The sequence below is a fragment of the Neovison vison genome, chromosome X (assembly GCF_020171115.1).
Source record: "Neovison vison isolate M4711 chromosome X, ASM_NN_V1, whole genome shotgun sequence".
Lineage (NCBI taxonomy): Eukaryota > Metazoa > Chordata > Mammalia > Carnivora > Mustelidae > Neogale > Neogale vison.
Window position 1 is genome coordinate 20,882,925 of NC_058105.1, and position 27,299 is coordinate 20,910,223.

At 39.8% G+C, this 27,299-nt stretch overlaps 1 protein-coding gene across 3 annotated transcripts in view; it reads right to left on the bottom strand.

Moving 5' to 3' along the window:
* Positions 1-26,900, bottom strand: part of OCRL (OCRL inositol polyphosphate-5-phosphatase) — a 56,412-nt gene extending 29,512 nt beyond the window's left edge. The window contains exons 1-13 of one of the 3 annotated variants that reach the window (XM_044234419.1): positions 26,701-26,900; positions 26,370-26,449; positions 20,756-20,835; positions 17,509-17,547; positions 8,891-9,001; positions 8,376-8,441; positions 7,388-7,508; positions 7,136-7,297; positions 6,256-6,357; positions 4,779-4,893; positions 3,124-3,240; positions 2,832-3,019; positions 706-817 (exon numbers count right to left, since the gene is read on the bottom strand). In XM_044234419.1, the coding sequence (XP_044090354.1) occupies positions 706-817; positions 2,832-3,019; positions 3,124-3,240; positions 4,779-4,893; positions 6,256-6,357; positions 7,136-7,297; positions 7,388-7,508; positions 8,376-8,441; positions 8,891-9,001; positions 17,509-17,547; positions 20,756-20,835; positions 26,370-26,449; positions 26,701-26,739 (1,332 nt within the window). In that variant the 5' untranslated portion in view covers positions 26,740-26,900. Of the gene's footprint in view, positions 1-705; positions 818-2,831; positions 3,020-3,123; positions 3,241-4,778; positions 4,894-6,255; positions 6,358-7,135; positions 7,298-7,387; positions 7,509-8,375; positions 8,466-8,890; positions 9,002-17,508; positions 17,548-20,755; positions 20,836-26,369; positions 26,450-26,700 lie in introns of all 3 variants that reach the window. The other 2 variants (XM_044234420.1, XM_044234418.1) reach the window with 2 other exon arrangements.
* Positions 26,901-27,299: the final 399 nt, after the last annotated feature.

Here is a 27,299-nt window from a genome sequence, read left to right on the forward strand (position 1 = left end):
AAATCAAAACATTCTCTTCCTCCATAAGAAGCATTCACTTTTAGCAACCAGTATCCAGAAGCTGAAGTAAAAATTCAAGTCATGTGCCAGGTTCCAAGGCAAATTTACAGAAAACCAGGTTCCTGAATATCCAGTTTTATATAAATGTTACTGAATCAATGCTTTTCCTACAGGTTTTAACATTGATAAACCAGATAGCCCCAACTTCTCAATCAGTTTCCATTAGACCACGGTCTGTGTTATTTATCCCAAACTTCTCTTCCGTTCTTCCCAATCTCCTCACAGGGCCTCCCTCTTTTACCTCCACACTGCTGCTAAGCCTGCCAAGAAATCACACAGCAACTTTCCCTGTTCCATCTGCCAAACCACATCAGCATAGCTGAAGGCCCACTTCCTCCAGGAAGTACTCTCCAATTAACCCCACCCATTCTCCAACTTATTTATATAAATCTCTGAAATCTCTTCTTGATAAAGACAATGAACAAATGTTGTATTTACTTTTTATCTCTCCTGTTTCTATCCAAGCACTTCATAAAAGCACTACAAACCTTGTGTGTATTACTAGTCATATGTTTTCTCAGGACAATGAGACCTTTCCATCTATTCCTAGAGTAAGACACACCTGCCACCCACATATCTCATAAACAAACCTAACAATACTGTCTGCCATTTAGGAAAGTGCCTATAACGTGAAAATTTACTTACCTGGTCAAATTTCAAGAGTCTCTGAAGGTCATTCTTGTTAATAAGACTCTTCACTTCATTGGCATCAGGCATACAAAGTCTATAGTTCAAATCTCCCAACCAGATGACAACACTGAAGATCAAGAAGTACATAAATAGGAGTAGCAATAATTAGCATAAAAAGAGAAAATGGAGAGAAAAAAAACTAGATAGATTATTGATAAGGATTCATTTATCACTACCTGAGACAAAGGGTTTAAGCTACAACTTATCCTTCAGAGGGAAGTACTACCAACACTTGAGAAGGCCCAGGGATTACCAAATAGGTGGGAAGATGCGCATTCCATACATGAAGAACAAAGATAGGGAAATACAGTGTCATGTGTGGGATTCAGAAGCCAAGGAGTTAACTGCCTAAAAGCAGCATGTAGTTTATTTGCTGGACTAGTGCCAAAATTTTGTCTGGCTGCCTGCCAGGTCTCCAGGGGAAAAGAATCTGAACATTTTCTGCCTCTCTGAGCCCTGACATTCTGCAGGCTCTCCACTAAGGTCTGCATGGTCTGAATGACAGCTCTCCCAGTCAGGACCCTAGCAAAGTAGGTCCACAGCTCTCCACTATAGCCAACCTGCCTATCCCTGTCCCAGATCCACAGTCCAAATCGCAGACAGGAGGAAGACTGGCTTGCCACAGGATTCTTAAGCTCCCAATCACAGCAACAGGCCCTTACATGTGCTGAGAGCCCCCATGGGGAGACCCTGAAATTACTACACTAAAAGGGGTTCTCCTTGTGAGCTATCCCAAGTCCTGAATGGGGTCTCTTTGGCAATCTTAAATGCAACACGAAATTTCTGGAATTCTGAGGAAACAAATTTAAGGAATTTCAGGGCAACTGTTTATTAATGTCAAGGCCTTGACTTTTTACTGCCATGATACAGAATTGTATATGATCCTAATTGTTAAGATAATACGGAAACAGGCTAATATCACTACCCTTCCCTATTCTTTCCTCAATTACCCCACTCTGTTGATGCTAATATCCTAAATTATCTTTTGTTTTCCTACTAATTCCCATCTCAAACCACTCTCAGAATTTCAATTACCATTGTTAATTTCTTGACAATTATTCATTTCCTACCACCCAATCCATCCCTCAACTGATTTCTGCTTCTATCCTTGTCCTATTCTCCACGAACCTTTCTCCCATATTATCATATTGATCCACTGTTGTCTAAATCTCCATTGCCCCTATTCTTGATGACTCACAGCCACTAATAAGAATATACATATACATATACATAGTATATACAAAATATATACATTAATATGGGTAATGTAATACACAGACACACACACACATACACACTGGCTTGGAAAGAGACCCACAATAATAGGATGATATAGTCCTATATAATAAGTGTGCATGTGTTTGTATGCATATAGAGAAAGCTCTAGAATAGCACTATTCACAGGAAATAAAATGCATGTCACAGAAGTAATTTTAAATTTTTTAGTAGCTGCATTTAAAAAGTAAAAGAAACAAGTAAAAATAACTTTAACAATAAATTTCCTTTAAGTCAATATATCTAGATTATCATTTCAACATGTAATCAATATTGAAAAACTGAGGTATTTTACATTTTTCCCACTAAGTCTCTGAAATCCATGTACAGTGTACAGTTTATGTTTAGAGCACATCTCAATTTGATCTAATTCTTTCAATTGTCCAATAGCCACTTACGGCTGGCTGTCACAATGGACAGCATAGTTCCAGGATACGCAGCTTAATGTTAATATAAGTTTCCTCTGAGAGACTGGCTGGGAGAGCAGAGTGATTTCTACTTTTAATTTTCTTTTATTATATTTATAATGGACATTTCTATTTTATAATAAAAAACAATAAAAACTGACTCCAGCTGACAGACACCTCCAGCATTACTCTTATATGGCCACTAATAGAACTAATCTTTCCTCTGATAGTAAATCCGATTTCTCTGCCTCAATGAATCTGCTATTCCTCAAAAACCCTATCTTCTTTGTGACCCCAATCCCTAAATGGTAATCCTTCACTCTTCACAGTTTCCTATCCATTTATTAAATTCTCTTCTCAGCCCCACTATTCAAAGGCTAAGGAGACTGAACCACTCACTCATGTTTCATGATGTTCAGCTGTGGAAGGGTCTGATTTGGGACCACAAAACTCATACGTGCACAGATGTCCTTATAATCTTGATTCCTTCTCTCAAAGTCCTCCACATGGGCAGCCAGGTGGGAGTTGACAATGCAAAAGGTAGTGTTGTGAAATACAAATCTCACAGCTACCCCACCTTTGTTTCCCTGTTAACAAGAGTAATTATTCACAGTTAGTACAAAGACACAACTAGCAGTTAAACATTAAATGGACATTAATAATAATCAAGCTCATGTCCAAAGTAACTTGCCATTTTCCCCATGATTCCAGTTCCAACTGTTTCTGTAGCAACATCACGGATATATCGCCACTGGTCCTTTCTGGCAAATATGAGGAGCATCATCCCAACAAGGCGGACTAGTTGAACCTATGAGTTCCACGGAGTTAGAAAAGGTTCATGTTAATACCACTCTTTGCCACACATCTTGCCCAACAACTGATTTTCCACCAGGAAGCTATTAATGATGCTCAAATATGAATCCAAATCCTCTAATTTCCCAGTGAACCCCATAAAAAGGAAACAAAATTTCTTTGGGCAAGCTCTTATCTGACTTTGACCAGCAGGAGTTTTAAAGTCTTTGGGGACATCAAGTACACTCAGCTCTAGGATTCATTATTTTAAACACTTATAAACCTACCAGGAGTTGATAGCATTAAAAAAAATCAAATAAAAAACCCCTATCCCAGTTTGTTCCTTTTGCTTCTCCTTCTTAGTTTCTCATTTCCAATTTCTTTTTTTTTTTAAAGATTTATTTATTTATTTGACAGAGAGAGATTACAAGTAGGCAGAGAGGCAGGCAGAGAGAGAGAGGAGGAAGCAGGCTCCCTGCTGAGCAGAGAGCCCGATGCGGGACTCGATCCCAGGACCCTGAGATCATGACCCGAGCCGAAGGCAGCGGCTTAACCCACTGAGCCACCCAGGCGCCCCTCATTTCCAATTTCTTAAAAAACTAAAACTTATAAAAGAGCAATCTTTTTTAATTTTTTTTATCTTTTAAAGATTTTATTTATTTATTTGACAGAGATCACAAGTAGGCAGAGAGGCAGGCAGAGAGAGAAAGAGAGGGGAGAAAGCAGGCGCCCCGCTGAGCAGAGAGCCCGATGCGGGGCTCCATCCTAGGACCCTGGGATCATGACCTGAGAAGAAGGCAGAGGCTTTAACCCACTGAGCCACCCAGGCGCCCAAGAGCAATCTTTTTTATTCTGATTATTTTTAGTCTGAAAACTAGAGCTAGAAATATGTCTGAAATATGTGTTAAATCAGTGACCTATATGAGAGGAGTTAACACCTTCAGCATTTTTACTACCTATATCAACTGTCAGAAGAAGTAAATAAAAAATATTCAAATGACTGCTTTTAAAGGGTTTGTATGGTAGCCATATAATTAAAATAACTCTTCTGGTAGCCTCTACCACTTGCTTTCTAAAGACCAACAAATTGGTCCACCTTGCTAAAGTCAACTCTACTTCTGATTTATAACAAATTTTAGAACTCATTTAAATTCTACAACACTTCTTGCTGATTCCACAGCATACCCTATGCACCCACATGCTTCAAACTACTTTTCTATAGAGCATCCAGTTCTGACCATGTCAGCTAACAATTCTGATCTTAAACTCTTACTGTTACCTTACAAGTAATTATTTTAAGCTAATTATCATTCTGAGAATAAAATTCTTCTTTTCTCTTAAAACTACCTAAACAATGAAAACATAGCATCAGAAAGCTCAGGAAAATTTTTTTATAGAAAAATAAGTGTAAAGAATTAGTCTGCCCCATTGCAGTATTACACTCAGGCAAAAGTCAATTAAACCATTCTTTTGGAACAAATTATAGGTAACAGAATAACTTATAGGGAGTTCTATTCAGTTGTATATTAAAAAAGAAAATGAAATGCAGCTTACTTTTTTATACTTGGCTTTGGAATGCAAACCTCTCTCCACAGCCATGGACCACTCTTGTTCTTTCACAGATTCAAAGTAGAAAAAGGCTTCTGTGCTCAAGTCCAGCTCTTGGAATCTGAAAAAAACAAGAAGACATGAGATCTATACATCTCCCATAATTATCTCTGTCTTCCTCCTTTCCCATTTTCTGAGACATTAGGTGAAAAGGGAATGGGGAAAGAGGGGAATTTTTATAGAATTGCTCTATTGACCCAGGTGATCAGTAAGGACAAGCAGCTTTCTTTTTCAAAAGATCCTCTATAAGTATATGCACCGGCTATGCAAAATAAATCTTAAAAAGGGGGCGGGGGCACCTGCGTGGTTCAATTGGTTGAGCAGCTGACTTTTGATTTCAGCTCAGTTCATGATCTCAGGGTCCTGGGATCCCCGCTCAGTGGCTAGGCTGCTCAAAGATTCTCCCTCTCCCTGCCCCCTCCCCGGGCTTATGCACTCTCTCTCCCATAATAAATCTTTTTTTAAAAAAGTATATGCGGGGGGGGGTTGTGGGGTGAAGGGAGGAAAAAATGAAACAAGAGGGGACCGGGGGAGAGAGACAAACCATAAGAGACTCTTAATCTCAGGAAACAAACTGAGAGTGGTGCCTGGGTGGCTCAGTGGGTTAAGCCTCTGCCTTCAGCTCAGGTCATGATCTCAGGGTCCTGCAACTGAGCCTGACATTGGCAGCCCGCTCTCTCCTAGGCAGAGAGCCTGCCTCCCCCCCACTTCTCTGCCGGCCCTCTGCCTACTTGTCATCCCTGCCTGTCAAATAAATAAATAAAATCTTTTTTTAAAAAAGGAAACAAACTGAGGGTTGCTGGTGGGGGGTGGGAGGAATAGGGTGGCTGGATTACGGACATCGGGGAGGGTATGTGCTATGGTAAATGCTGTGAATTGTGTAAGACTGATGATTCACAGACCTGTACCCCTGAAACAAATAATACATTATATGTTAATAAAAACTTAAAAAATAAATTTAAAAAATATGCATAAGAATCTTGCCAAAGATCAATGTCAAAAAACTAATCTTTACTTTTGTAAATCTGACATTGTCTTCCATAGAAAAATTAAAATAGTATTGTCTCCAAAAAATATATGCAAAGACTATGTAAAACATAAACAAAAAACAAAAAACCTCCACAAGGGACAACAGTGGAGCTTTGTTTATATATTCTAGGAATAGTCACTGTTGGACTTGACCTCAAGTCTGTTTCAATTAAGAAAGCAGTTTTCTTTGCATTTTGAGAGGACTAGATGTTTCCTTTCACCATTTCAGGTATCATTCCTTTCTTATCTCATAAATTTGACCCACAAGTTAATTCTCACATATAGTCTAAGGTGAGTTTTTACCAAACAGTTAAAAAAGCAAAAGGAGGACAAAATGTCATGGAAACTAATATCAAATATATAGCCAAAATGAAATTCCAGATGTGTTCTTTACCCGATACAGTAGATATCAGGAGGATTTGAATCACAGTTCAGCCAAGGTTCCAACTCACTATCTGGAGACTGGCCATTCACGTTCCACGTTCCAACAAAAAATCTAATACACAACACCAAAAAATTATTTGAAAATGAGGGTTAAGTATGAACCACTGAAGTTCTCTCATCATTTTCATACAAGGGTATGTTCACAATAAACGAACATAATTTCTCAAAATGTTCTGCTATACATATGAGAAATAGTCTCACATGTAGAACACAAAGGCAGTGGGCTTAATTCTCTGAAGTTTACATTAGGTGAACCCACAGAAAGGAACCAGGTCTCTATTTTAAAAATGCAAAGTTAATTGCTCATTTCCTTTCAATTAAACTCCACCCAAACTTATACTTGGAGAGCTTGTGGATGGGAAAAAGGTATCTTCATGCTGTAAATACATCTAATGTGGATAACTGTTCCATAAGGAGCTGTAACTGAATCCAAAAACTCACTTCCCAAAGGATTACAAGGACATCTGTGTAGGAAATTCTGTTGAGGCAGATACAGTATTAAGGGGGATAGCAGAATATAACTGTCTTAACTGTTTACACACAAAAATAAGCATCATGGGGAATATGAGGAACTACAGGTTTTAGCATAGGGGCTACGGTTATAATTGAATTAGGACAAATGAGGCACACTGGGATAGCAGATGGGACCAGAATCTTGGACTATTAAGGGTACATGTTGTTCACAAACAACAAATAGAGGTGTTGCTACTTTGCACACCAGAATAATAAAATTTATTAAATTAAAAATAATAATTATTAATTAAAATAATACCTTAAAAAACATATAGCCATTTGTATGCCATACCTCAGTAAGTAGAAGAGAGACTAACCTAAAATTCTGAATGTTGACATATTCTTTCTCTCGCTTTGCCAGGATATGTTTGATGAGGCCCTCCCGCTGCCCAGCTTGGGTATTTGGTACAAAGAGCTTCCGCATAGTGTTGGTCACTTTGGGCTGTTCCTTGTTAGAAGCTTCTTTGTCACGTGGAAGCCTAGCAAATAACGAGAATTTCAAAAGCGAAACTGCCTATAATAAAAAAAAAGTCTCCTAAATGGGAAACATGTTTTGACACAGGACTTACATTCTATTCACTGAAGAGGGTGGTGGAGGGGGTTCCCGATGAATCCCTGTAGGATGATTTTGTGAATTAATTGTCTTGTCCAAATTCATAGATGAAAAATTATCCTCAAATCCAAGAAGCCCTAATACACAGAACCCAGAGTCAAAGGGGGAAAAAATAAAGATAACATCCAATTTATACAGGATAGACAGAGCTTTTCTTTGATCAGTGTATTAATTTGATCACTATTTGCTCAATGGCATTACGAAATAGAGAGGTACCATAGGGATACCCTGAAAGACTTGATATACTAACTAGAACAATAACAAGTTACATTAATTTGGAATCTGAATATTAATAGCTAACATTTACTAAAGACTTAGCATAATGCCTGTTTGATATAAGGGATTATATCATTATCTCCTTTAATTATCATAAAGACCCATGAAGCTGGTACTATTAAAAATCTTCCCATGTGGGGCGCCTGGGTGGCTCAGTGGGTTAAGCTGCTGCCTTCGGCTCGGGTCATGATCTCGGGGTCCTGGGATCAAGTCCCGCATTGGGCTCTCTGCTCAGCAGGGAGCCTGCTTCCCCCTCTCTCTCTCTCCGCCTGCCTCTCAATCTACTTGTGATTTCTCTCTGTCAAATAAATAAATAAAATCTTTTAATAAAAAAAAAATCTTCCCATGTTACAGAAAAAGAAATGGAAGCTCAGCATTGTTGAGTAAGTTGACCAAGGCTATACATAACTAGCAAGTCACAAAATTGGGGTTTAAACCCAAGCAGTTTGGCCCTGGAGCCTGCAATTTTTACCACACTGCTAAGCAGGCTCCGGAGGAGATAACACGCCACAGAAAGGATCAAGAATGAACATCAGTCAATGGGCATGGACTCAGTAAAACCACTTCATAGCAGAAAGTGTCTGAGATTGACATTGTCTTATCTGTCCAGATGAAACCTATTTACTCTGTAGTGATCATAGCAACCAGGCAAAAAATCTTTTCAGTACCTGAAAAAACAGAAGGTTTGTCCTTAGTGTCTAACTTCTGGTACCAGCTAGATGAGTCCTTTTGCTCTGGAACAAGAAGTTGTGACTGAGCTAGAGAGATAAAAGTCATGGTCAGAAACAGGGGAGCCCTTCACTGAGTGGAATTTATCATAATCAAAAGCCATTTTCTCAGCACTCCTCAAATGCAGGATCCAGCAGCTCTCTTAAACGTAAAGGAAGAGACAAAGAGAGGGAGGGCAGCTCTGGGATCATCTGGGAGCAGAAGGAGGATGATAGCCTTCAGTAAGCTGTCCATGCTGTGACACTGAAGACTCTGGAAAAGGGCTCAGTGTCCTTATAGCTGAGTAGACTTGTTCCCTAACCTAACCCTCAGTTCATTCCTGAAAGCAGAAAAATCAGCACTGAAGACTGAAGGGGTGAGGTACTTTGCTAATGGCTGCTTGCCTCTGCATCAGCATGTCAGAATTTCACTGCCATTCAAAGAGCAGAAAGAAAACTTCTGAGTCTTGACTTACCTTCCTGAGCAGCAAGGACCTCCGAGAGGAACTTCAGACAGTGTTCCTCATCAGGGATTTCAAAGCGCCGCTCTCTGGTCCGATCTCCCTGAATCCGAATTTTGCAGCCACCTAAAAAGAAGTGAAATCCACACACATATAACTATGGAATACATGCTTTCTTGGGGTCATACTCTCAACTTAGCAGTTGAGCAGGAGAAGGTCCAGATCACAAAAATTCTAAGACCTCTAATGCAGGAAACATGCCTATAGGATCAGGGGACTGGGTGGGTGGGTGGGGGAACAATAAGGGGAGGAAATCTAAAGGGCCGATGAACTGTGTCAATAAGCAGCCCAATTACAGTGATATGATTCATACTGAAAACAGTTTTCCTATGTTCTGATATAGGTCCCCAATGTCAGTGCAGGGACCAAATTCTAACAAAAGATCACTTCCCCACCCACCCTCCTCCCATCTCCCAGTTGGAAATTCCTACCATTTCAAATCCAGATTATATAGTAAGAGTATCTGAAGCATAAAGGGAATAAAGAAAACAAGATGGTTTGCTCCTGGGTATAGACTGTACTTAGGCAATTGAATTTACAAACTAATTTTAAAAGAAAAGAATAGTGGAATTGGTTTGAGTTATTATGAAAAGAAGCAACTATACCTCATCAAGTAAAAAGTGGTGCATGTTTTGAATGAATGTACGAAAGCAATATAATGACCTATGACCAGGAGTGGTCTGGTTCAAGCATAGCCAATTGGAAAATAGTATAATTAGCAGCAAAGTGATCTAGGACATTCGTTTCTTATGTATATAACATACTGTCTCCCTTTTTCTGATGCCCTAGTTATCATATGTATCAATCTTCTGGATATGCCAATCCAGAAAACCTATGCGCTTGTTTATATTCTTATTTTAACTGATTTAGTACATGTATTATTTTCTCATGCCCCTGGAAACCATAAGTTCCTTGAGAGCAAGAAGTGGGGCTGCACATACAGGAAATCCAACACAACACTTAACGATGATCTCCTAGGGTTGACTGGGACTGAAGGGCTTCTCAGGACTCAGGACTTTCAAAGCTAAGACTGGGAAAGTCCCAGGCAACCCAGGATGATTGGTTACATTACTGGCGACAACGCTGTCAGACTTCACAGAGAAAAGGTATTTTTTTTTTAAAAGATTTTATTTATTTATTTGAGAGAGACAGTGAGAGAGAGCATGAGCGAGGAGAAGGTCAGAGAGCGAAGCAGACTCCCCATGGAGCTGGGAGCCTGATGTGGGACTCGATCCCGGGACTCCAGGATCACGCCCTGAGCCGAAGGCAGTCGTCCAACCAACTGCGCCACCCAGGCGTCCCGAGAAAAGGTATTTAATAGACAACTGTTGAACCAGACTCCCTCACACTTGTAAATGAAAGAAATGAGAAAATGAAATGAAAATCCTAGTTTCTTATGTTGGAAATCCACTTCTGAATCTCTCTTTCCTTTGCATTTCTTTGTTTCTATCTTCATAGACTTAGTGATTAGAAGAAAAGAGATAAAAAAGAAAAATGTGAGAAAGAAGGCACCCAAGTGAACCACAGATAAGAACATTAGTGAGGGTGTTACCATAAGGAGAAGAAAAAACAAAGGGCATGACTGTCAATTATCACAGCCTTGAAGATAGAGGGAAAACCTCCTTTGGGGCACGAACAGTCCTCCCTTTCTTGGATACTTTATATAAAAAATAGAAAAAAATTAAAAAATAAGTTTCTATCTGATATAAACTTAAACAAGAATACATAATCTCTCTCCCACAGTCCTTGAAAGATATACTTTAGCAAATATAAAAAATACACTGACTCATTTAACAGAAAATTCCAGAAATTGCTTATAAAATAACACTGGATACTCTCTCACCATGTTGCATAGGAAAGAAGACAAATTACCCCATGACCCAACCTTCTACTATTTTTCCTTCCCAAACCCCCTAGCCTCTCTATAATCAACAAACTTCTCTGAACACTCCCTGTTCTCTCAGTAATTCTCTCAACAATCTCTCAATCTCTCAGCAATTCTCAACTATGTCTGTGTTAGAATTACCAGAGACATTTTTAGAAAATGGACATTTGGGTCCCACCCCAGCCCGATGAAGCAGAATCTCAGAGGGTGACACTCAGGCACTGGTAGTTTTTATAACACTCCCCAAGTGATTCTAATGTGTATCTAAATTGAAAATCAAAGAGTCACCTGTGAAGAGGCTGGTCCCTGGATGCTGTTTATGGTCTCTCACACCCTATGGAATTTAAGACTGCTGTCCTTCTTTGTCCTAATGCCATCTCCAAACCATTCCCTCTCCTCCCTCAGGACAAATCCTTTTTCCTTTTAGGTTCACCCATTGGGTTATACCAACTTCTTCCCTTCTCTCCTCCCTCTATGAGATCATGTACCATCCTCTCTACAACTGAATCTACGATTCAATACCCAACTCCTAAGACTTTCTCCCCACTCAAACTCTTGCCTTAAATTTGGATTCCTTACAAATTAGTGTAGAAAACACAGTCAACATCTTCAACTTCCTCATCCAATGACCTTGGCCCACCATCTCAGCCACCTGCTCCTTCAGTCCCTACGGGGATTTCCCTCAGATACACTCTGAACCTTTTAATCATAGAAACCATCACCTCATAAATCTCTAATTGAAATATCCCATTCTGACCTGTTACTTCCAGCTTACTTGCTCATATGGGAACCTCCAGCCAACTGATCCCTCTCTACTTTCTTAGTATCCATTCGCTAACTCCTGCTTTCACTTTCTATTTTGTCAAACAGATGTCATTAAACTCTGTTGCAAAAGTCCAGAACTGCCTTATCACCCTGTTCTTCCACAGAACCTACTGCTCACCATCCTGTTCCTCCTACCTGGTTAACTTTCAACCCTCAGAAATCCAACTAACTGTCTTTCTCCAGAGGAAGTAAACACACACACACACACACACCCCATTATAAACTGACTGCTAACCTCAACTGGGCCCTCTATGATAGGAAGTCATCTAAGTTTCCACAGTCAACTAGTCTCCCACTACTATCTGGGACAAACATTTCACACCTCTTCAATTATCCTTAATTTTTGGATCCCCTCTTCTCAAACCTCTCATTCCAAGTGGATTGCTTACCTCATGCTTCAGAGAAAATGGAAGCCATCACATGGAAACCTACCTGTATTTGTACTCAAATTCTCCTTTCCATTCTAAGGAAGAGAAGTCCTATCAAAGGCCACCTCCTCTTTGAATTATAATCCCTCCAATTCTCTCAGGAACCTTACACTCGCGATCATTTCCCAGAAACCTCCCCCCAAGATCTTTAACCTCCCTCTTTCACATGCCCCTTCCCATTAGCATTAAATTGTATTCCAAATCCTATTTTATTATTTTTTTTCATTTCATTTTATTTTATTTCTTTTCAGTGTTCCAGAATTCATTGTTTATGCACTACACTATTTTAAAAAACAAAAAACCTTCCTAGACCCCGTATTTCCCTCCAACTCTAGTCTATCTCTACACTCCCCTCCACAACAGTTTTTTTTTAAAGATTTTATTTATTTGTCAGAGAGAGAGAGAGAAAGAACAAGCAGGGGGAACAGCAGGCGCAGGGGAAAGCAGGCTCCCTGCTGAGCAAGGAGCTTGATGTGGGACTCAATCCCAGGACCCCAGGATCATAACCTGAGCCAAAGACAGATGCTTAAACGACAGATGCTTAAACGACTGAGCCATCCCGGCATCCCTCACAGCAAAGCCTTTAAAAAAAAAAACAACAACACAGTCACTACTTAATCACGTCCTATTTCTTACATTAATCCATTCCAATATGACTTTGGCTCCCACAACCCTTTTAAAATATCTTTGTTAGGGTCACCAATAACCTCCAAATTGCTAAATCCAATATATCCTCTTCAGTCATCTTATTAGACCTATCAGCAGAAATCAATAGTTAACCAGTCCTTGAATAATCTTTTCGGAAGGCTTCTATGATACTATACTCATCTAGTTTGCCTCTCTCTGATCACTAATTTTTTAGCACCCTTTCAGGTATTTCCTCCACTATCTAACCTTTTAAAAGCAGGGTTCCTTAGAGTTCAATCTAGAACCTTTCTTCTCATTTTCTATCAGCATTGTCCAATACGGTAACCAATAATCACATGTGGCAAATGAGTACTTGAAATGTTACTAGTGTGACTGAAGAAATGAACTTCTCATTTTATTTCTAATTAATTTAAACAGGCACATGTAACTAGTAACTACCATATTTGATAGTACAGCTCTATGTCCAGTTGCATCATCTCTCACGGTTTCAAAGACCATCTATGTGCTAGTGGCCCAAACCTTTCTTCTGAGCTTCGGATGCATACATTCAACTGTCAATTTATCACCTACACTCAAATGTCTCAAGGAAACCTCAAACTAAACATAACTAAAACTGAACTCACAACCCCCTCAAAGGAAGACTTAATCCTTCCACAACGTTCTTATTTTTGCAAATGGTACCATCATCCACATTCATGCCAGTAACCCAAGATTCATTCCTGACACTTCTCTTCAACTCACTCCCTATGCCCAAACCAATCTCTGGTGATTTAATCTCCAAAAACATTTATCAAATCTGTCCACTTCTCTCCATTTATACTGCCACCATGCTCATATTCTAGATCTTAAAATCCTTTTTTTTAAGTTTTTTAAAAAAGATTTTATTTATTTATTTGACAGAGAGAGAACACAAACAGGAGGAGCAGCAGGCAGAGGGAAAGGGAGAAGCAGGCTCCCTGCTGAGCAAGGGGCCCAACGTGTGGCTCCATCCCAGGACCCAGGATCAGGACCTGGGCTGAAGGCAGATGCTTCATCAACCGAGCCACCCAAGGACCCTAAGATTTATTTTAGAGAGAGTGTGTACATAAGCCAGGGGACAGGAGGAGGAGGGGCAGAGGGAGAGGGAGAGAGAAAATCTCCAGTAGACTCCCTGCGGAGCGCAAAGCCCACTCAGCCAGATCCCATGACACTGAGAGCACGAACTGAGCCAAAATCAAGAGTCTGACGCCCAACTGACTGAGCCACCCAGATGCTCCTCTAACTTGAACTCCTAAAACAGCCTCCTAACTGGGTTCCATGCAAATGATGACACCCTGGCATAAAATCCTTCATATTCTTCTCATTTTTTAAATGTAAAAATCCAGATTCCTTAACATGGCTTATAAGATCTTATTGGATCTGGCCTTAGCCCATCCTAACTTGATGCCTAAGCCTTGTTCCAACCACCCTGGCCTTCTTTCACTTCAAAGAATGTGTCAAGGGGTGCCTGGGTAGCTCAGTGGGTTAAGCCTCTGCCTTCCGCCCAGGTCATGATCTCAGGGTCCTGGGATCGAGCCCCACATTGGGCTTTCTGCTCAGCGGGGAGCTTGCTTCCTCCTCTCTCTCTGCCTGCCTCTCTGCCTACTTGTGATCCCTCTCTCTCTCTCTCTCTCTCTCTCTGTCAAATAAATAAATAAAATCTTTAAAAAAGTGAATAAATAAAATCTTTAAAAAAAAAAAAAAGAATGTGTCAAGCTACTTCCCCAATTTTGGGGCCTTTACACATATAGTTCCATTTACTTTTCTCTCCCCTATTTTTACCTCTCTCTTATTAGCCCCTCTGGTCTCAATTTAAATGTCACTTAAAGAGGCCTTTCCTGGGGCGCCTGGGTGGCTCAGGTCATGATCTCAGCGTCCTGGGATCGAGCCCCGCATCGGGCTCTCTGCTCGGTGGGGAGCCTGCTTCACCCTCTGTCTCTGCCTGCCTCTCTGCCTACTTGTGATCTCTCTCTCTTTCAAATAAAATAAATAAAATCTTTAAAAAAAGGAGGCCTTCCCTGAACACATCACCTAATTTAGTTAACTCTCTTATAAACTCTGTATTTCTCTTTGAGCGCATTTATCAAAACTGCAACTGTGTAAGTATCTACATCTATCAGTTCAAAGTTTGTTTTCTGTACTGACTGATGGTATAACATGACTATATTGCTTTCTGATACATCCCTAGAGCCTAGCACAGTGCCTAGCACATAAAGGGTATTCACATTTCATAGAAAGAATTAATTCCCTATAGGCATATAGTACCAAAAAGCACAGAAGCAAGAACAAAAGCAGGTGCAGCAATCTTATCTATGTTGTTCTCCACTGATTCTGCAGCACTTAGAACAGTGCCTGGCAAATAGAAGGTACTCAACAAGTATTTGCTAAATAATGAATAGTAAAGGAGGATTTAATATCAGGAAATTAGTATAATATAGTCCAAGAGGTCAAATAAGGAATAATAATATAATCATCTCTATAAATAGTATAAAGACATCTGATAAAATTCAATATACATTTATGATTTTAAAAACCACATAAACTTGAAATAAATGCAGTTTCTTAATATGGTTTTTTAAAAACCCTATCAAATCAATATGCAATCATGTCCTCAACAATGAAGTACCACCTGAGGCATTCTTACTGAAAATAGGAGCTAAACAAGGATTATCATCGTTATTTAATGTTGGTCTTTAAATTCTCATTGGTGAAATGAGACATGAAGCAAAACTAATAGTTACAGGTACTAGAAAGGAGACAAAATTATTATTTGCAGATGATTAAGGCTGTCTATCAAAACCAACAAAATAAACAGCACCCCCAAAATTTTAAATATATTTCTATAAAGTGACTGGATAAAAGATAAATATCTAAAACCCGGTAACAGTTAGTACAGTGATACACCATGTTCCTTGACAGTGTCTTAATTTTAAAAAGGACTTAATTTTAGTAAAATCTGGCACATACTTATGGTGAAATATTAGTCATTAAAAATCATGTTTTTAAATAATTTTAAATGACATGGAAAAAGCTCACAATATAAAGTTAATGAAAATGAAAAAGCTCACAATATAAAGTTAATGAAAATGCAACATAAAAACTACATATAAAGATTCCAATCATATAAAAACATAAAAGACTGGAAAATGACACATAACAGTGTTACCTACAGCAGTGATCTCTAGATTGCAGGAACATAATTTCAATTTGATATTTCAAACTTTTCTGAATTTTCCAAATTGTATATAATGAAGATATATTTATTACCTCAATAATCAGAAAAATATAAAATGTTTAAAACCAACATCCAGACAATGGGAAAACATATTTACATTAAAATCAGGCCTGCCTAACAAACCCAGGGCCTCCCTCCTGCACATACTATATGCTTTAAAGGTTTATGTATGAAGCGCAAAAATCAAGACAGAATCTGGTTTCCCTGCAAATATTACTAAATGGGCAGAAATAACGAAGGATTTTATTCAAGTGGTTACTGATCCTGCTATGATCCAGTAACTCGAACCCAGGACAAAGCAACACATGTCTAATTTCTATGTAGGAAAAGCAAAAAGAACTAATGCTATAAATAGGTGTTTATAAGAGAAAAGGCACAGCTCAGTTTAACTTTTCGGCTTTGGCTCAAGTATCAATTTCTATGAGAACAGGACATTTTGGCATCTTATTTCGTCAGCAATGTCAGTCACTACTGAACTGCCTTTGCTCACATTTTATTCTTTTAGTGTTGTTTCTGTCTTCTCCTTTGTAAACACAGTAAGACATAGATAGTAAATTATTTGCTCTCTTGGATACCTGTAGAAATCAGCAGCTGGGTTTATTTAGCTTTTTAGAACCAACCCTTAAGACTTCTAAAATCCATGACCAAAGAAAAGAATAATAAAACCCAAATCAGAAAAAGTCTAACTGAACTATTCAATACGAAGTAATGGTAGCCAGGACAGGGACTGTTTCTAAACAAAATTATGTAAAACCCATAGCCTCAAGGTAAGGGCTAAACCCCACTCATCCGAGGACTCAAGCAAGAGATAAGGCAACCAGTTTGATTTACATTCATGCGGTCACAAACTCCTTTCCATAGCAACCACTGAGTAGTCAAGGTAGCATTCGAGTGTCCATTTTCTCCTCCCCATAACACAGTACAATTGGATGATAAACAGAGAACAGCTTGCACAGAAAGTCAATGATGATTTGCTTCAAACAGATAAAAATGAGAAAAGTGAAACAGTGAGAAGGAAGACTGTGTTCTTTCTGATGAAGGGATGCCTTGAGGGGATGGAGCTTAAATGAAAGACCAAAATTATTTTAAGGAAAAAGAGGTAGCCTGAGATAAGCAATCAAACTGAGTCCCTCAGTACAAGGGGGACTCTATGGCCTCCCAAAATGATATAACGACTAAAGGAAACCATTATGATTTAATATGCAAAAATAAACAGCGAGTGAGGAAAAATTTTTTAAATATAATAGCAGTTAAAAAACAAAACCACTGATGCCATACTGATGGCTCAAAGAAGTTCAGCATTAGAGAAGCAGATCACCTCTTCAACTTTTTAAATTCTTGCCAGCTACCTGCTTTTTCTTATGTTTAGACTAAAAGTTTTTAGGGGGCAAACTTAATTTGTATGGCTGCCTTAAGAAAATGAAGAATACAGGATAAAATGGTAAAATCAAAACGTGCTCCAAAAGGGGTCTTAGTGGGTATTCAATTAAATATATGTTGAATGAAAGTAAATTCCATTCAGAATGGTACTCACTGTTTGAAGCTATATCAATCAAAAGAGTTTCTTCTGCTTCTGAGGGAAAAAAAACAAAGAACAGGATCAGGGAAGAGAAAACCATTCATTACAACTAAAAAAGGTATATGCCTAAGTAAATAATTGTTTCTCTCAGTCACCACTCCTGGGTCTTAGAAAACATTTTAAAAATCCTTTGCTTTTTTTGTTTAGCATTTTTAAAAATGGATTTTGGAAGCACTAGGTTCTAAAGATTATAAGCAATTCAACTAAAAGAAAACTAAACTGAACAAATAACCATATGGAACACCTCAAACCAAATTAAGGAACGGCAATAGTAGGCAATATAAACATATTAATTCAAGCAAAGATGAATTCAATTCCCCTCAACTATAACATACTGATTTAATATAATCTGTGTCACTTAGTTAACTCTTTTTTTAAAAACGTTTTTATTTTTTTGTGATTTTTACACCCAACATGGGGTTCAACACCAAGATCAAGAGTCAGTCATATGCTCTACTAACTGAGCCAGCCAGGTGCCCCTAGATAATTCTTATAGAAAGCCAAGGTGCACCTGGGTGTTTCAGTTGGTTGAGTGTCCAACTCTTGATTTCAGCTTGGGTCATAATCTCAGGGTCATGGGATAGAGCCCCGCATCTGCATCTGGCTTCATAGGGCTCTGTGGGCTCCGTGTGTGGGGCTCCCTCCACCTTTGCCCCTCCCCCCACTCTCTAAAAATGAACAAATTTTTTAAAATCTTAAAAAAAAAAGCCATGGAAGTGACCCTAAAGGTCCAGAGGTGAATTACTTCCTTAACTCAGATTTTGTCTCTGAAAACTTCCCAGTGATCTCATTTCTTCTGCCTCTGCCCCATTTAGGATCAGAGAATACCTTAAGCTCTTGACCTTCAGGCTACAATTAATACCTGTGGTCTGGCCTATCACACCCAACAAGGAAGTATAAAACAGGGCAAAGCACAGTCTCCAAGTTCAGTTCTATTTTCTCCCAGCTGGCTCTCCTGGACTTCCTTCCTTCCAGTGTCTAGATGCAACCCATCTCTTCTCTGACTTCCCTGGATTTGGCCAACAGCACCTGTAAGACCCTCCTGGCTAGTTGAATTCTGGGTACTGACTCCTTAGGATTAGCCTGGATCTACCTTGGCCAGATGGAGTAGTCTCAGCCTTTTCTAGATTCCTCACAAGCCTGGATTGTATATTTGGTCCCATTATTCAGCTATTACAGTAGCTACTATAAGTAGTTGTCTGATATTAAAAAAATAGCCTCAATATTCTCATTAGCATGAGACTAGCAAGGGACAATAGTGTATCAAGACATAAGTACTATAAATTTCTCACTGTTCTTCAGTAACTTCAATTATTTAAAACCAAGTATTGGGGTGCCTGGATGGCTCAGCTGGTTGGGTATCTGCCTTTGGCTTAGGCCACGGTCCTGGGGTCCTGGGATCGAGCCCAGCATCGAGATCCCTGCTCAGTGCGGAGCCTGCTTCTCCCTCTCCCTCTGCCCCTCCCCCTGCTTGTGGCTCTCTCACTCTCTCTCTCCCTCTCTCTCTCAAATAAATTTTTAAAAACTTAAAAAAAAATAAATAAAAACCAAGAATTTATAGACTTATCAAAATAGATGCAACAGGTTGGGAAACAGAAAGGGTGTAAAAACAAGGAAGTAACTGTTCCTTTTGTTATGGGGAACTACGATGTGTGTACACACATATTTTCTTAGATTACAATCTAACAATCGACCATTTCCTATTAAAAAGAATACTAAGAGAAATAATGTAAAAAGAGGTTGTAGAAATAGTACAAAAAGGTACAGAGTTAATAGGATGCTAAAACTTACTGAAGTCATGGCTTTTCACCTCCTTAAAGGGCTAGGCATGTAATAAATGGTACTACACCCTGAAAAGTGAAATGACCATAGCAACTTACTATGGCATGCAGATGTCTTGTTCAATATGTCCCTCGCACACAGTGCAAGCTAAATGGCTATGATTTCATTCTTCAATACAATGTGGATACTATTCATTGCAGGTATTTTTAATTCTTAATATATATTTTCTTAAAAAGTCAGACCCATTTAGTATTTCTATTTACAGTAATAAATCCTAATAAGAGATATACAAGGAGGTTTATGTACAGAGATATTCATCACATTTACTATTTAAACTAGCAAAAAAAAAAACCCCAAATGTCAAACATGGGAATAACTACATTATGGGCTATTCATAAAATGGCATATATATACCTATTAATAGCATGGAAAAGCAATCAGAATATGACGGCATAAAGAACACACAAAAAACTGCATATAGTATGAGTTCTGCCCACCCTAAAAGTTACATGTGTAGAAGAAAAGGAAAATGTTAGGTGTTTATCTCTGAAAGATAGGAATGTACTTATTTGCTTTACACTTTTTCTGTCTTTTCAAACTTTCTACAGTATATGCATTACTTCTGTGATAAAAATAAGATTCTATGAAACTTAAGAAAAAAAATCTATGCAAGATAAGATTCAAGTTTTTCAAAAAGCTACAGTTGATACAGAATGCTTCTTTCTGATGACACCAATGAACCCACTGGAAACATAATGCATTTGTTCTCTAGTAATCAATTTCCCTTCTAGAGCAATGTGAGATAACAGAAGCAACAGCTCCCACACAAATCTCCCAAATTTTGAGTCTCATTATAGCAGATGAAACAACAGATTTTCTGTTCTTTGTCCCCAAATTTGCAAGCAGGAAGCCAAATATTTCCTCCTTGGGAGTCAATTTTCTTATGATTCACCAATGTCAAGGTCTGAGAATCAGCACAATTGAGTGTAAGGTATTAAAATCTGGTAAGGCTTGTTGCCAAATATTTTAATTTCGAATAGTGTGGGGAGAAAGTGCTGAATGTGTGTGAATCCAAGTGACCTTGATACTTTACAATGAGCAGTGTGTTTGTTAAAACCAAGAATGTCATTTAGATCCAAACATAGGTCCATAAGCATAAAAGACTACCATCATAGGTAACAGACTACATACACCTCTAACTCCCAACGAGGGAAGCAGGTGATTGCATTTCTGTACAATCCTTCAGCACTCACAGACAAAGCATCTTCTCAATAGTAGCTTAGTAATGTTATCATTTTATGCAAAGAATAATACATTTCATTTATGTGCAGTGACAAATTTAAATATGTATGGTATTACATGATGCAATAATGACCAGGGAAAAACATTGTAAAACTAGCTAGGCAATTAAAGCCAGTACCTTGAACACATCTGAAGTGGCTATTTATAGGAATGATATCTTGAACATGCTGTTCCTTCTCGCGTAACTGGATTATTAACCTAGGAAACAGAAGAATGCATCAAGGAATAACTACTGAAAAATTCAAACATTTAACAAATCTAGTTACACAAATCGAGTCCATATTTATTAGACTTACTGTATCCCATTCCCTGGATCTGAGCATCGTGGCAGCTAGAAATTGCTCTAGATCTAAGAGGATATTAGTGATGATCAATATCTGAATACCACACTGTCCTTTGCCATAAAGAATATATAATAGACTATGTCCTAAACACAGCTTATGATCTTAAAAACAAGAATTATAGTGCATACACATTTAGAGTATGCACAGCAGAGTGAAGAGTAGCTAAGTGTGAACTCCATGCAGGCAGACTATGGTTGTCTTTTCACCATAGTATTTCTAGTACCTAGCATAGTGCCTAGAACTTAGCACTCAAGTTTGTTGAATAAATGAATTAGAAATTTCATAGATTAGCCTTCAGATTATATTCTCATGGCTTTTTCCAAACAATGGTTCTGTCTCTTCAAACAAGTAAATAGGTTCATGGAGAAGTACGAAGAGGTGTCCAGCCAGCTGGATCAGTTAAAACCACCCACGACAGGGTAGCAGATCTCACAATCAGGGCTTTTACATTTCTTGTGCTTTCACTCTGGCTTCCAACTTCAGGCTGGTGTTTCTAGGTAAACAGGACTGAATTTGGCCCCCCAGTACGAAATGAAAGACTTCTCAATGTATTTCTATGTATTCCTGAAATACTAATTTTCATTTACTACTTATTCTTAGTGGCCCAGAATCAAGGGATGACCTATTTGTAAGCAACCATTCTGAGTATCTCCTAGCTTCCCCAAATCAAGCAGTCCTCAGATGGTATTTTTTGCCAGAAACACTCTTCTTCCTGAGACCTAGCTCAAATATCACCTCCTCTTAGCAGCTTCTCCTAACTGTCCGAAGCCGAACCGGTACCCTAATCCTCTTTGTTTACCTCTTTGTTAAAGCACAAATGCCCTCCACTGCAGTTCTATTTATTTCCCTCACTGATTTGAGCTCCTTGAAAACAAAGACCTTATCATACTCAGTTTTGCTTCCTGCCTAATATAGATGCTCAATACTGGGTGAATAAATGAACCAGTTTAACTAAACTATAAACAGATAAATTTCTAAGCATAACTTGTTCAGCCTCTGACATTAAAAAATGTCATTGTTTTAAGGGGTTTTATTTCTAGTTTGTTGTCTTTTCGGAGGACTTATTTTGGCTTTATGAATTTTTATTTCAAATGTGTTAACTTTAAAGGAGATAACATGGGGAAAAGAATTGCCTAGAGAGAACTAAGTGGAAATAAAAATATTAATGCTATCTTTCTGCTCTGATTCTGCTTACCTAATTTGCAAAGGTTCCTATTTTAAGGTGATTAGAGGAATATGGAGCATGCTCCTTTTTTAAAAAACTATTTATTTGTTTTAGAGAGAGAACATGTGTGCATGAGTGCGGGCAGGGGGAGAGGGAGAGAGAGACTCTCAAGCAGACTCCCCTCTGAGCGCAGAGCTGGACATGGGGCTCAATCAAAGAATCCATGAGATCAGGACCTGAGCCAAAATCAAGAGTTGGATGCTTAACCAACTAAGCCACCACCCAGGTGCCCTTGGGCAGGTTCCTTTCAGCCTGCAGAGTTCTGTAAAGCCAAATGAAGATCAGAAACTAGATAAAAACTGACAAAGCAAGAGTGAAGGAGGAAGAGCTGACTTTTGCTCAGCATGGAGCCTGCTTCTCCCCTGTCTCTCTGCCTGCTTCTCTGCCTACTTGTGATCTCTGTCAAATAAATAAATATCTTAAAAAAAAAAGAAATAGAGTGTTTGACATTGGCAGTAAAACTTTGACTGGATTGTACTGTGAAAAGCCATTATGAAGGTGCACCTGGTGGCTCAGTTGGTTAAGCGTCTGCCTTTGGCTCAGGTCATGATCCTAGGGCCCTGGATCAAGTCCTGCATTGGGCTCCCTGCTCAGCTGGGAGTCTGCTTCTCCCTCTACCCCTCTCCTGGCTCATTTTTTCTCTCTCTCTCTCTCAAAAATAAATGAATAAATAAAAATCTCCAAAAAAAAAGCCATCATGAAACAACAACATGAATGGACCTTGAGGGAATTATTGTAAATGAAGTAAGTCAGAGAAAGACAAATACCATACGATCGCACTTATATGTAGGGTCTTAAAACAAAACAAAACCCTGAAATCATGGATACAGAGAACAGATCAGTGGTTGTCAGGGGTACAGTATGGGTAAAATGGATCAAGGGGGGGTCAAAAGGTACGTATTACCAGTTATAAAATAAAAAGTCATGGGTATGTAATATATAGCATGGTGACTACTGTCAATAACACTGTGTTGTATATTTGAAAGATACTAGATGGGGCGGCTGGGTGGCTCAGTGGGTTAAAGCCTCTGCCTTCAGCTCAGGTCATGATCCCAGGGTCCTGCGATGGAGCCCCGCATCGGGCTCTCTGCTCAGCGGGGAGCCTGCTTCCTCCTCTCTCTCTGCCTGCCTCTCTGCCTACTTGTGATCTCTGTCAAATAAATGGATAAAATCTTTAAAAAAAAGATAGATACTAGGAGAGTAGATCTTAAAAATTCTTCTAAGAAAAAAATCTGTAACTGTGTGGTGATGGATATTAGCTAGATTAGGACTATTTCACAATATATACAAATACTGAATCATTATGTTGTACACCTGAAACATATAATGTCAAATATATCTCAATTTAAAAAGTACAACCTCCTCAAAATCCATCACAAAACAAAGATAAACTTGGAATTTAAGTCAATTCCTCAATATCTACTATGTGTTAGTCACTAAATAAATTGTAGCAATAGGGCTAAAAATAAGTATAAAAAATTCTTCTTAGGGGTGCCTGGGTGGCTCAGTGGGTTAAAGCCTCTGCCTTCGGCTCAGGTCATGATCCCAGGGTCCTGGGATCGAGCCCCACATCGGACTCTCTGCTCCGCGGGGAGCCTGTTTCCTCCTCTCTCTCTCTGCCTGCCTCTCTGCCTACCTGTGATCTCTGTCAAATAAATAAATAAAAATCTTTAAAAAATTCTTAAACGTAATCATTACTTTCAGAACAGGAAGATGAAAAGTAATAAGTATACGGCAAAAAGAATGGAAATTAGAATTTGGTAGTTGTCAAACAGAAAAAACAGATTGTGAATATGAACTTGGCATTACTAAGAAATACTTTGATTAGTTCAAGGAAGGTTAAAGATGAAACAACACATTGCATCATAATCCATTTTCCTTGAAAAAAAAATGAATAGTGTTTGAGTCCCTATTTCAAAAAAAACCTCTTATTTTTATTATAATTTTACTCTCTCCACTAAATGTCTCCAATGGTTGACAGCAGGAACCACAGAACTAAAGGTTATAATGGGCTTCAAGTTCTAAGATAAAAAGCCCAAAAGTAAGAAAATTACTTGGAAGAATGCAAGTCAGAGAAGGTACCCATGAGACAAGAATCTGAGGATTATAGATTATATGACAGTATTAGGTACCAACAAACGATTTCAAAAGAAACTTCTCAAACAGCGTTAACTCTGAAATTCTACATAGGTTCACATCTCAGGTATGGTACTTCCTGTGAACAAGTGACTTAATCTCTCTGTGCCTCAGATTCTTTATCTAGAAATGGGGGATGATGATGAGACTATATTATAATTTCACAGTAAACCTCACATGATGGTTAAATGAACTAATTCGTGGAAAGTACTTAGAAGAGTACCCAGCATATCCAAGCCATAAAGTATTAGTTGTTGCTATACCCTTGTACCTTAAACAGAAATGGAACATAAAACTTTGATTTCTTTGTGGAGAGGACACAAATAGTCAAGAGAGCTGCCACTCCATTTGTTTTTTGTTTTTTTAGATTTTATTTATTTGTCAGAGAGAGAGAGAGAGCGCGCACAAAGCAGGGGGAGCAGCAGAGGCAGAGGGAGAAGCAGGCTTCCCGCTAAGCAAGGAGTTCAATATGGGACTCAATCCCAAGACCCTGGGATCATGACCTGAGCCAAAGGCAGACACTTAACCAACAGAGCCACCCAGGTGTCCCCCACTCCAAATTTAAACGTTCTTCTAGTGCAGGAGGCCAGATGAAACGAGGAATTATCTCAAAGCCAGCTGGTCACTTCAGTATTAGCTAACTAGAGCTCTAAACCTATCAAATCAAGGAACCACATCCTATCTGTGGTCATTTCAACAGTGTAGCTCTTTTATTTATCCTCCTAATTGTGTTTTTACAGAAGAGTAAACAGAAGTACAAAAAATTTACTGATTTACCCAAGGGTCACATCTTTTCACCCATTCTAGCCTTTGGAAGTGGCAGTGGTATTCCACTCTTCAGTTCACTTTTCTATTGAATTTACTATTAAACTGGTCTTCCAGGGTTTGCTGAAATCTGGGAAAGACAACATAAATTTACCACACCAACAGAACTGACCAAACAGGACCTAGGGAAAAGCTACTTCATAAGCCCAACTAATGTCCAGTTAGAGTGGCACCAAGAGACTCAGAAAAGTGAAGGCTAGGTTAGTGGGAATATCCTCTGTGTAAATTATACAGCACCAGACACAGGTCTGAGCAATCTAAAAGCAGAGATTGAGAAAAACTGGTTTTAGGCCTAATTCCATGTTGGGAGAAGACAAGATTTGAGTGATCAATGATTTTTAAATTCTGATGTCAAGAAACCAATGAACAACCAAGGAAGGTGGCTTGGGCACACAGGGATAGGGCCCATATGTACTGGTCACCATGGATACTTTTAAGATGTGGCACTAGTAGAAAGGAGTGAGATCAGCAACTATAGTGATAGCTCATCAAAATAATCTTTTATTCAACAGTGTTTACTGAGCTTCTAAATGCCAGGCAGAATGGAAGGTTAACACACGCTGACAAACTGCCAAATGTTTATATTTCTACACATTTTCATTACTTTTTCTATCAGTCAAGTCAATAAGTGAGGCAGTTACTGGTGTACACTAAACCATTACTGAATTTATGATTATGCCTTCAAGCAAGTGGAACAGGGGGTGGGCAGACTGGAGGAACCAGTTGAATGGGATTAAGAAAAGGCACTTCTGTAAGGCTAACATGCCTTTCCATAACACTTTTACTTTTTGCAAACTATTTCAGCATTTATTATTCTTCCAGTTACAACTTCAAAGTCCATAAGGTGAAGGCAGTTAATGTTTTTATTTAACTGTTGAGGACACCAAAGCCCAGAAAACATTATTGACTTGCCCAAGGTTACACAACACATGTCAGTTGCAGAGGCAGGAACTAAAAACCCAGGCTTCCTGCTTCAGCGCCCGCCTGTTGAGTCCTTCCACTGAACCACACTGCTAGGAGCGATCTGGCGGCTTGGAAGTTGGGGACAAAACCCCATGCCTACAGCACTCGCACTTCACACTTGGGCCTGAACCTGTTGCCCACGCAGCCTCAGGGGGAGGAGGGTGGGTGGCTTGTCGCGGTTTGGGGTTAGGAGGTAATGGCAGGCTCCCCTTCTCCGTGGGAATCAGGTGGTTACTTACTCATATTGCCCGTTCCTCCGGGCTAGCGTCAGGGCGCGGGGCTCCCGCAGAGTACCCTTCATCTCCATACCCTCGATAGTATGCAGGCAGTAGTCAAGGGTCTCCTCTAAATGCGCGGCCAGGCAGGGGTGGCGCGGTGCGGGTTAGAGGCTCCCATCCCTCCGCCCGTCCTCCCCACTGCCCAAGGCATCGCCTCCCGCGCCGGCCCCCTTCCCCCGGTCGGCTCGGCCCCGGCCCGACCGCACCCCAACCTCTCCACCGCATTCCGCAGTTCCTCCGACCCCCCACCCGCCCTGCCCGGCCTTCCCTCCCCCTTCCCTCAAGCGGATACAGCAAGGGGCTGGGCTCCAACCGGGAGCCGCGGCTCCATCCCGGCGGCCTCCAGGCTCAGTGGGGCTGCGGACTGCGGGCGGATCAGACGACACTGCCTCCCGCGTCCTCACCCACAGTCCTCGGCTGCGCGTCGTTTGAGGAACAGCACTGCGCAGGGAACAGGGAACAGGGAACCCGGAGCCGGGAGCCGGAACCCGGGAGACGGGAGACGAGAGCCGGGAACCGGGAGCCGAGCCGAGAGCCGAGAGCCTGACCCGAGAGAGAGCGGCGTCTCGCGCCCCCGCCAGTTTTCCAGGCCGCCGCAGATTTCGCCCCCTGCGGCCAACCAGCGGAACTGCAGCAAGAGATCCGACGGACCGGGGGCGTCTCTACCACGTCCAGGGAGGACTGCGTTTTAAATGCTGCCTGTGACACAAGAATTGTTCTGTGGGCATCAAAGGTTGCCATAGAAACAAAGCACAGCTATACCTATGAGAGAACGCCAAGTGTGATGGACCGATAGGACCTACATCATCCAGTAAAAAAAAAAAAATCGTTATTACAGTTATAACGCACTTGGTGGTTATCCTACCTCAAATGTTTTCCCATTCCCTCTCT